The sequence below is a fragment of the Carassius gibelio genome, chromosome B3, assembly GCF_023724105.1.
Source record: "Carassius gibelio isolate Cgi1373 ecotype wild population from Czech Republic chromosome B3, carGib1.2-hapl.c, whole genome shotgun sequence".
Taxonomy (NCBI): Eukaryota; Metazoa; Chordata; class Actinopteri; order Cypriniformes; family Cyprinidae; genus Carassius; species Carassius gibelio.
The window spans coordinates 28512674-28524563 of NC_068398.1; the positions used below are offsets into that span (position 1 = coordinate 28512674).

At 37.3% G+C, this 11890-nt stretch overlaps 1 protein-coding gene across 2 annotated transcripts; it reads right to left on the reverse strand.

Moving 5' to 3' along the window:
* Window positions 1–2953: 2953 nt before the first annotated feature.
* Window positions 2954–8471, reverse strand: LOC127951982 (low-density lipoprotein receptor). Of its 2 annotated transcripts, none has more exons than XM_052550161.1 (5): window positions 8306–8471; window positions 7561–7680; window positions 4699–4818; window positions 4389–4438; window positions 2954–3331 (listed from the first exon to the last, which is right to left on the reverse strand). In XM_052550161.1, the coding sequence occupies exons 1-5, from the start codon at window positions 8391–8393 to the stop codon at window positions 3323–3325; spliced, it is 387 nt and encodes a 128-aa protein (XP_052406121.1). In that variant the 5' UTR covers window positions 8394–8471; the 3' UTR covers window positions 2954–3322. The 2 variants fall into 2 exon arrangements, with proteins under 2 accessions (XP_052406121.1, XP_052406119.1); XM_052550159.1 differs by lacking the exon at window positions 2954–3331 and adding an exon at window positions 3363–4232.
* Window positions 8472–11890: the final 3419 nt, after the last annotated feature.

Consider the following 11890-nt stretch of genomic DNA (forward strand, 5'->3'; position numbering starts at 1 on the left):
GTGGGCGGGGCTTCGTGAAGAGAGGCGGGACTCGGTGGTGTGATTTAAGAGTTGCCCAATCGAGGGCGTGGTCAAACGCAGCCCACGCCCACCACAAACAATTCTGCTCTACAAGATTCCAGGTAGAAGAGGGATTAGAACTTTAGCTATTACCCACTTACCACTGATGGCGGGGAAAGAATAATAATGCGAAAAATAGGATGACTTATCTGATAAGCATACTGAACGAGATTGCTGCTGTATAAACCAGTGTGAACATGTAGGCTACAGTACATCTGCTCTGCTCTGTCACCTTTCTGACAGAAGTCATAAAAATAAAAGTAAATATCATATCATAAATCTTAATCACATTCATATTTTTGTGGCCTTGACACGTCTGAAATACTATATGGTAACGGTCAAATGTGTAGAAAGAGAGTAAAGGAAAGCCGCAGTCATAAACACATTATAGCTTGACTTTTCCTTGTCAGTAGATTCTTCCTCCGTTATCTGTTATGATTATTATACAGATGCACAACTTATCTAGGGAATAAATCTGTAACTAAAAAACAACAAACAACATTTAGGCAGCTTTTGGATTCCATTGTATATAGCTAATATTGAAAAAGTGAAAATTCGTTTTTAAAGTGAACTATTGTTTTTTAAAATGTACATTTAAAATTGATCTTATGAATTCTGCGGACACATTATCTAATGTTCAACTGCACAAATTAGCCGTGATGTAAAAACACTGTCTGTGTAGCCTTGAACTAGTAGCCCAAACGTCATCAGAACATAGTCTTCTTAAACCAGCTTTGGGACGTCTACCAAAATAATTCACTGTTGTCATTGGTCCTATCCTGTTTCCAGTCAATTTTGGAGAATTTCATGATGTTATAGTTTAATGTTTAGATAGTCATCGAGGTCAAGATTTCCATTACAGCAGGCATGTTTGGCCTGGAATGCCAGAATCATTAAGTTCCTGAAAGCAGATCATATAATATAAACAGACTTTCCCTGACTTTACTACACGGGGGAACATGTTTGTAAGTTGGAGCTGGAGGCCCCTTGAACCATTTCTGCTAATTTCCGTGTTTGTCTTGGGATTCACACATGCACGATGCTTCAGATCAAAGGAGCACAAACAGTGTAGTAGCTTCACAGAGGCAGCAGAGCTAATAATCAAATCTTGTAAAAAAAAAAAAAAAAAAAAAAGAAACCTGTTGTCGTAAAGCCAGAGAGTGTATATCAGTAGAGACTTTTTAAAGAATTCTCTAATGCTCCCACAGGATGCATCTGATCGAAAGTAGAGTAAAAACACTGATATTGTCAAATATTATTAAAATTTCTATGTTGACGTAGTTTAAAATGTAATTTGTTTCTGTGATGACAGCTGATTTTTCAGTATCGTTACTCCACTCTCTGATGTAAAGAAACATTTATTATTTTTATCAGTGCGGAAAACAGTTGTGTTGTTTAAAATTTCGAGGAAATCATGATACAATTTTTTCCTGGATTTTTAAAAGAATATACATTCCAAAAGTACAGGAATGATTTGAAATAGAAATCTTTACAGTCAATTTCCAAGTGAATGCATTCATGCTGAATAAAAGTACATTTCTTTAAATCTCCGTAAAAATGACTTTCAGGCAGAACTTTTGTGGTGCAGAAGGGAAACAACAAGCATGTATGCAAATAAAAAAGTCTGCTGTTTGTGTGGAGGGTGGGTGAGATGAATGCTCTTATCTGTTGCACCTGAAAAAAAAAAGAAAAACCTGAAAAAAACAACTTGCATCTTAATTGTAAACCGGATCTGTCACTCTGCCACCACTCACCTCAACAGCATCTACCACGAAGCTTCCCATCTTATCAAAACAAAGAAACGATTTTTTTTAAACAAAACAAGTCATTTGTTCTAAGTTGGGTGTATAAGTGGGATACTCAGATGTTTTGGGTTGCCAGTAAGTTCCAAATGCTAAACAAAAAGTGTCAAAGCAAGAAAAATGAGCAGAAAACAACTCGGCTTCAGAAGCAATATCTTGTATCAGCAAATTAAACCCTGAAAATAGAAAGTAGGAGAACCGAAGTTGTGTTTTCACGCTTGTTTGAGAGTTAATGCGTCCTTTACGCTTCTGTGACTGAACACATCCTGAATATTTACCTGAGTTTGGTTATAGCAACAGCATTTACCTTTCTTAACAAATCTGAGAGCGTTATTCTCTTGTTTGCCTATTTACATTAAACAAATTACAATAACTGAATACATAACTATAAAAATCATTAAAAACAAAATCTCTTTCAAAAATGTATTTGGCTGCTATACAGTAAGGTTGATTCAGTCATATGTATTAAAATGTTTGACTTGAGCTAAAATAGTTAACACTACGTACATAACACACCTCAGCTGCCTGACAAACCGTTTTTCTAGAAGTCACATAGACTCTCTTGAAACAGACTCAAAATGAGCAGGTCTGATCACAAGTCTTGATAACAGAACAAACATATTTTATAAGCAGTACTCTTGTCAAAATCTCTTGCCCTGACTGCTGATTATGACATCCCGTCAAAGGGGGTGGGAGGTTGACAATAAGGTCTCTATGTTCTCAGGGTCCCAGTGTCCTAGAAAGAGTGTGTCATACAGAACACCAGTCATACTGAATAAAGAAGACCACCAAACACGGTCTAGAACATTTTCAGCACAGTGGGCCAAAGCAACAAAAAAAAAAACAAAAAAAAAACAACTGATAAGCTCATTCGCCACACCTGGAATTATCACCAGACCTTGCCTTACGAGTAACAGATGGCCTTTGAGCAAGTCAGGCTATTTAGTTAACATGTGCAAACATCGACTTAGACCTCGTTCAGTCGCATATACAGTACAAATAAAATGCATTCTCCTTTCTGACCTCCTTTGGTTTCAGCACATACTATTGTGTTACAACACAAAATCATGTATTTGACCAAGAACCATTCACATTTTTTAACACAAAGAACTTTATAATGTCAAAGAATAAAATTACAGATATTGCAAATCAATTACAGGTAAACATGAGTGCAGTTTGTTTTTAAGCTTCTGTAACTTCTCAACTCCTTCCGTTATGGATCTTCCTGTCTGGCTACTTATTTTTGGAGTTCAGCCAGTTTTGTGTAGCGTTAGGGTTTTTTTTAAATCTTTTCCTTCATATTTTCTCATTTTGTGAAGGTTGGTCTTCGCTCCGCTCCAAGGCATATTTCACCTCCTAGGATATTTTCTTTTGTTCTTGTCTTGACTGTAATTTTTGTATTACAGATTTGAATGCAAAGTCTTCATGGTAAACCGAGAGTAGCGTTTTATAAATGTTTCTCAGTGTATCTGACATCATAATAAAACAGGAACCGGCCAATCATGTAATTATATCAGAGTTTATTATGGGAGATTGTGCTGTGTCAAAATAAAAAGATAATATCATTAAGAGCTGTTCATTGTGTTTATAGGCAAAGAAGATGGAGCTTGCAGTACATTTATTAAAAAATTAGGAGAAATATCAATTACTGATACAATACTGATGTGATAAAAGAGCATTTCTATGTTAGCAACATAAGGAAACACAACCCATACAATCAATGAGGGAAGGATTAGCTGAAGCTATGATAAAATATGTGCATGTCACTAGACACTGAAACATTGTCAGAGTAGTTTGGTGTAGGTATAGTTTAGACTAACGCTAACAGCACCACCTTGTGTTCAACAAGAAACCCTGCACACTCCCTTCTATTTAACATCCACCCTCAACAGCCATGCATTGGGACTTTAACATTTTGATGTGAGTGAGACTCTACCCTTGTGTGACCTTGTTAGATAAGAATGGGTGTCTAGTGTATCTCAAGTATAGTCAGTGTGCAGGGCTCTGCTCTGTGTATACTGTGACCATCTTTGGAACAAATGTTTTATTGACACTCAGATAATAAGCTAATTTATAATGATCAATTTGGAACAAGATTTTAATTCAGATTAGCATTACTCTATGCAGAAATGCCTTACAGTAACACACTATATATGTTAACTGATGAATTAATTCTTGCATTCAGTGGTTAGTGAGATCTACACTACATCTCCGAGATTGTGTGGCTCCACCTTCAGTTTAGGTGTCTCTAATTGAAGTTTTTGTGTTTCTATCCAGTAAGCTTCATATAATGTTGCTTAGAGGGTCTTTCCACGTCTCAGTCTCTTAAGCACTTGCAGCGGGTGTCATCTGCATGCTGCCCTTATTCATCTTCAAAAAAAAAAAAAAAAAAAAGCAAGAAAAATTTGTATATCCATATTGTTTGTTGGAAAAAGATCTCTCCCAGAATGCTGTTGCTATACATGTTAGTTAACTAACTTGGTGCATTAAGACTTGTGGATTTGAGATTGTAATGATGAGCTTTACCTTCACTTTGTGCCGTTTGGTTCTGGCTTGTGATTGCCGCTGCTTTTCCTCTGATGAGATCAAGAGAGAGAAGAATATTACCTGGCAACCTTCTCTGCCAAGCCTTGTGTTTTTAACTATCTGAATTGTATTTAATTTAAAAAAATCATAGAGTACTTAATGTATTAATTAAAATGGATTTGGCAGCACTTGAGAAGCATCACTCTTGCTCTCAAATCTCTTTCCATCATTTTCATTGATGCTGTCACTACAGTCGTCCTTAACACATCTGCTGAAAGAGATTTACATTAGGTAAAGAAATGCCACTCACCACAGCCTTCCTCATCCGCACCATTCAGACAGTCACTGTCACCATCACACCTCCATATCATAGGCACACATGTTCTTCGTTCATCTCCACAGCTGAACTCTGTGGATCTGCAGATCTTGTCTGAAATTAAGACAAAAACAAACTCAACAATCTATCTATCTATCTATCTATCTATCTATCTATCTATCTATCTATCTATCTATCTATCTATCTATCTATCTATCTATCTATCTATCTATCTGTGGCAAGAGTCAAATGTTTTATTTGGTGTGCACCTAAAGGGACAAATACACACAAAAATATGTCAAAATATCTGTCTTGGTGAGTTATTTTATATATATACACACACTCACTTTATTAGATACACCTGTACAATTGCTTGGTAACACGAATTTCTAATCACCCAATCAGATGGCAGCAACTCAATGCATTTAGTCATCTAGATGTGAAGACAACTTGCTGAAGTTCAAACCGAGCATCAGAATGGGGAAGAAAGGAGGTTAAAGTGACTTTGAACGTGAAATGGTTGTTGGTGGCAGACGGGCTGGTCTGAATAAAACTGCTGATCTACTGGGATTTTCACGTGAAACCATCTCTAGGGTTTACAGAGAATGGACAGAAAAAGAGAAAATATCCAGTGAGCAGCAGTTGTGTGGACAAAAATGCCTTTTTGATGTCAGAGGTCAGAGGAGAATGTGCAGACTGGTTAGAGATGATAGAAAGACAACAGTAACTCAAATAACCACTCGTTACAACGAAGGTAGAAGAGCATCTCAGAACACAACAACACGTCGAACCCTGAAGCAGATGGGCTACAGCAGCAGAAGACCACACCGGGTGCTGCTCCTGTCAGCTAAGAACAGGAAACGAAGGCTACAATTCACACAGGCTCACTGAAGCTGGACAATAGAAGATTGGAAAAACGTTGCCTGGTCTGATGAGTCTGGATTTCTGCTGCGACATTCAGATCGTAGAGTCAGAATTTGGTGTAAAGAAAATGAAAGCATGAAACCATCCTGTATCAGTGGTTCAGGCTGGTGGTGGTGGTGTAATGGTGTGGGGGTATTTTCTTGGCACACCTTGGCCCCCTTAGTACCAACTGAGTGTTGTTTAAATACCATGGCCTACCTTATTGTTGTGAGCATTGTTGCTGACCATGTCCATTTAGGACTACAGTGTACCCATCTTCTGATGGCTACTTCCAGAAAGATAATGCACCATGTCATGGCCTAATGGTTAGAGGGTTGGACTCCCAATCGAAGGGTTGTGAGTTCTAGTCTCGGGCCAGATGGAATTGTGGGTGGGGGGAATGCATGTACAGTTCTCTCTCCACCTTCAATACCACGACTTAGGTGCCCTTGAGCAAGGCATCGAACCCCCAACTGCTCCCCGGGCGCCGCAGCATAAATGGCTGCCCACTGCTCCGGGTGTGTGCTCACAGTGTGTGTGTGTGTGTGTTCACTGATCTGTGTGTATGCATTTTGGATGGGTTAAATGCAGAGCACGAATTCTGAGTATGGGTCACCATACTTGGCTGAATGTCACTTTCACTTTTATTTTCAGATCTCAACCCAATAGAGCAGCTTTGGCATGTGGTGGATTCGCATCATGGATGTGCAACAAACAAATCTGCAGCAACTGTGTGATGCTATCATGCCAATATGGACCAAGATCTCTGAGGAATGTTTCCAACACTTTATTGAACCTATGCCACGAAGAATTAAGGTAGTTCTGAAGGCAAAAGCTGGTCAAACCAAGTACTTGCAAGGTGTACCTAAAAAGTGGACAGTGAGTCTATATATAGGCTATACATACTGTACATAAAGCTACATGTATAAGTATAAAGTTCATTGTCCTTGAATGTGCATCTGTGTTTGTGTATTTACCCGTGGTGACAGAAAAAATGAGATTTAAAGAAATATGAAATGTCACTCACTACAACCTTCCTCATCTGCACCCTTCAGGCAGTCATTATCATTATCATCACACCTCCATAGCCTAGGCACACATGTTGTGTCGCCACAGCTGAACTGATTGTACTGCAGGTTTTGACAGCTGATCAAAGCAAAAAAACTATTCAGTGGCTAGCAGCATCATTCAATTTGGGGATTCCTCTACCCCTCAGAGTATTCAGAGAATGCAGGGTCTGATGGCTGCTGCCTCCTCTCTGATTCTGCTGGGCCTGCTTTAGATGCGGTTCTTCCAGTTCCAGCTCAAAGCCGATGTCCCATCCCAAGCTTAGTGCCTGGGACGTCTTCACCTCAAGGTGACTCACCGCTGCATCAGAGCTGTGGTCCCTTGGAAGGACTCTCACCTGTATCAGACAGGCATCCAATAGGGACTGACCTTCAGAACTAAAGTGGTCATGACAGATGCCTCCAACACAGGACAGGGAGCACTGTGCGAGGACAGACCGGCATTTGTCTCTTGGACCAGACTGGGGCAACGCCTACATATCAATTGTCTACATATCAAGTCATTATAATCAGTAACTATGTGATACAACAAATGCCTCGTTTATAAAGGGTTTTTAATGTTTTTGTCTGGTCGTGCCGTGGGACTGCATCACAGTACAGTAAGGGGCATAACGTTTCTGTTAAATGCTTGAGGTATTCAGCCAATCACAACGCACTGGATAGCTGTCCAATCAGAGCACACCTCACTTTTCCGAACGATGAGCTTTGTAAAAATCGATTTGTTTCAGAAAGGCGGGGCATAGAAGAGAAACAATAATATATAGTATTTGGAAAATAATGTTTTTTAACCTTAAACCACATTAACACAAAAATATTTGTGTTTGTGTATTTACCCGTGGCGACAGAAAAAAAAGAGATTTACATTAGGTAAAGAAATGCCACTCACCACAGCCTTCCTCATCCGCACCATTCAGACAGTCACTGTCACCATCACACCTCCATATCATAGGCACACATGTTCTTCGTTCATCTCCACAGCTGAACTCTGTGGATCTGCAAATCTTGTCTGAAATAAAGACAAAAACAAACTCAACAATCTATCTATCTATCTATCTATCTATGTCATGTACGGGGCTCCGTAGTTTTGCTAAAATGGTCGAGCAACTAAACAACCGTTTTCATAAAATCATTTACACTGGGTCCGTCTCCATTTATTATAGCCTGATTTATATTATGAATAAAGAAAAGGAAGAACTAGCCTATAGCCGAACTCAGCACCTAAACACCAGTCAATCAATTCAGAAAAAAACTGGCAATTCTATTGACACAATTATTTTTAATTCATTGATTCATTTTATCTCAATTGTCACATAATCTATCCGTCTAATCTGACAAAAAAAAATAAAATAATAAAAATAATAATAACTCTTGCAATTCTAAGTAGCCTACATAGGTATGCTATCTACTTTTTCTTAGAAGAAGAAAGGTCACAATAGCAAGGTATAAAACTGTAAGAAAAGATTTTTGAAATAAACATTTTAAGATAAAAAGGCAAAACATTTTATTCGACGGCGGAGTTTCGGTTCAGTGCCATCCACACATGCAAATCAAAAGCCAGAATGTCCTGCAGACCAGATAGAGCCTATTTACAAAAGATAACTGATGATCATTAAAATCTGTTGTTTACTCACATGTTTGAACAGGACAGGATAAAGTAACTACCAGTAAGAACATAAATGAGCTCTCCATATCTGTTAAAACAGGTGGACTTCTACTCATCTGACTGCTGGTAGTGGAAGCTATTTGTCTGGACTAAGGCTCCACCCACACACCTAAAGTAATCCACAGGCTTCTGCAATATTTGGGGACATGAGAGAGGAGGGGGAAACAACATTAATTATAATTTGCTTATCTGATAAATATAAACCACAGCCATTGCAAATGAGTTGAACTTTGCAAACTTCATATTTACGTAAGGATGAAACCCTAATCCAGAGGTGGGGAACTTTTGGCTCGCTTGCCACACCTTGCTCTTTGACAGAAATCACGTGGATCACCAGGTCTCTCTCACCTTTAACTAAGAAATGGCAAATTGCAACTTCTTTGCTGTACAGTTAATGAAAGGTTTAGAGTAATAATATGAAGGTAATTTAATGACAAAAAGATTTGCATACGCAGAGTAAGAGTTTTGGAAGTGTACATAAGACTGTAAGCGTAAATTAAATTTGCAACAGGTTTTTTTTTTTTTTTTACATATAAAGATTGGTTCTACGCAGTCAATCCATTATGCAGTTCTATAAACTGTTGTGTTCACTTGCCAATCACTTGCAGTGCTTTTGACCATCTTTTAGCGAAAACAATGTTCCAAAAGTGTAAGCGCGGAAAACTGGAAGTCAGAAGAATGTAGATGATATTTATTTTGCTTTAGTATGAAAATGCAGTTCCACAAAACTTGAATTACACTTATGAGTAACAGTAAAATGCAGCAAATCATTTTTTCTTACACTTGAAATGTGATGTTGAAATGTGACAAGCTTGTGCATGCAAATTAAATTTACGATTACAGTTCTATGTACACTTCCACAACTTTTACCCTGTGTATGCAGATCCTTTTGTCATTAACTTACCTTCATATAATTATATATTAAACCGAACAAAGTCTGCCTTCTGTGCTGTGTGTCACTACAACAATCAATGGTGCTTGAGCAATAATGTAGCTTGTTTGTCGTAATGACCAAAAATTTTTTTTTTAGATTTTTAGAACAGCAGCGAAAATTTTCAATTATACAAAAATTAGGGCTGTCAATTTAACGTGTTAACTTAATTAACCAGTTATGAAAAGTAACATGATTAAAATATTAATTTAACATAATGCAGTTAACGCACTAATGCCCCCAGACCTCTACATCGATACAGTTGACTGCTGATAAATATGATGTGGAAAAACACCTCTATAAATGCTGTTATACTGTAACATTCAAGATATTGGTGCAAAAATAAATAAATAAACAAACGAATAAATAAAAATGGCTCTGCATGTCGCATCACACAATATCACACTAGCAGCAAGAGCAGTTTCACAGGAGTGCTGATTTTGTAACGATCTATCACAAGTTTAAATGTGATGTTATACAAGATTTTAAAAACAATATTATGTGCTTTTGCTCAATTTTGCATAGAAAAAAATCCAATTAATTGTTAAAGAACAATTAATCTGAGCAAACTAATCTGCTAAATAAATTTGTCAAAAATTCAAATTTGAAATCTGAACATTTGCTTTCGCTCTAGAATAGCATTCCTTTATTTTACAGTCCTGTTCCTCATGTACATACTATGTACTTATTATAGTAATTACAATAACTAGGTAATAACTAGGTACTAACCCTGAACCTACCCCTAAACCTAACCCTACCCCATGTAGTTACCTTGTATTACCAGAACTTTCTTAGATAAATACACTGTAAGTACACTATAACGTACTGTAAAATAAAGTGCAACCATCAAATATTTATATATACAGGTGCTGGTCATATAAATAGAATATCATCAAAAAGTTGATTTATTTCACTGATTCCATTCAAAAAGTGAAACTTATAACTTAATATTATATTCATTCATTACACACAGACTGATATATTCCAAATGTTTATTTCTTTACATTTTGATTATTATAACTGACAACTAAGGAAAATCCCAAATTCAGTATCTCAGAAAATTATAATATAACTTAAGACCGATACGAAGAAAGGATTTTTAGAAATCTTGGCCATCTAAAAATTATGAATATGAAAAGTATGAACACGTACAGCACTCGGTACTTAGTTGGGGCTCCTTTTGCCTGAATTACTGCAGCAATGCGGTGTGGCATGTAGTCGATCAGTCTGTGGCACTGCTCAGGTGTTATGAGAGCCCAGGTTGCTCTTATAGTGGCCTTCAGCTCTTCTGCATTGTTGGGTCTGGCATATCGCATCTTCCTCTTCACAATACCCCGTAGATTTTCTATGGTTTGCTGGCCAATTAAAAACAGGGATACTATTTGGAAATGGCTGTCCAATAGTAAAACAATGGAACATAGATAAAATCCAATTAAAATGTCTGGGAGCAAAGATATGTTTTCCACTTTATTTCAAAAGTTGCAATAGAAGGTGCAAGGCGGATGTCCAGGGGCAATTGATTCCAAAGGCGGGGGGTGGGGGGGGTAGTTTTTAAGCATGAACAAGGGGTTGTTAAGGGAGCCTGTGAGAAGATCTTAGAGATCTGGGGGATGAAAAAGGAGTAAGATGATCTGTGAGGGAGGATGGCGCTTGACCATTAAGAGCTTTAAAAACAAACAACAACATTTTAATTTGAATTCTAAAATAGACAGGAAGCCAATGAAGAGAGGCTAAAATTGGTGTAATGGATCTGTTTTCTTTGCCCTGGTCAACAGCCTTGTAGCAGCATTGTGTAGCATCTGTAAGCGTGCAAAGGATGTCTGAGGAAGACCCAAATATAATGTATTACAGTAGTCAAGGTGGGAGGCGACAAAAGCATGAATGACTTTCTCCAGAATGACACCAAGGTTCCTGACATGGGAGGAGACTGAGGAGAAATGCTTGACAAGCTCATTTATGAGACCACTTCTTAACCTTAGGGGGCCAAAGACGATTACTTCCGTTATATCTTCATTTAGTTGAAGAAAGCTATTGGACAGCCATTTCTTGATGTCCCCAAGGCAGGCCAATAAGGTTTCAATGCTATCGCCAGCTTTCATTGGCATGTACAACTGGGAATCATTAGCATATAAATGAAACATTATGTCTCCTAATAATGTCTCCCAAAGGTTTCATATATACATTAAAAAGAAGTGGCCCTAAAATAGATCCTTGAGGCACTCCACAGATAATAGGAGCAACAGATGAAGAGAACTTTCCTAACTATAGGATGTGTCCTATTTTGTTCATCCACTCAATTATTGTATTACTTTTACTGTAGCTTTTATATTTAAAAATCCATCCATTCAAAATGGACTCTTTGGTCCTAATAAATAAAAAATCTATATTTTGTGAGCTTAATATAATTGGCATGTTATTCTCATATATATATATATATATATATATGCTGAAAAATAATCTTTTTATGACTGGAGCTACAATCATAAAAAGATTATTTTTCAGTTATTTATGTTAGAGTTTAGGTATTTATTCTTAGAACAATGCAGAAACATGTATGAGAATAATATAAAAAATATTAAATATTTATATTTAATAAAGGACAATATTAAATATATTTTGTAG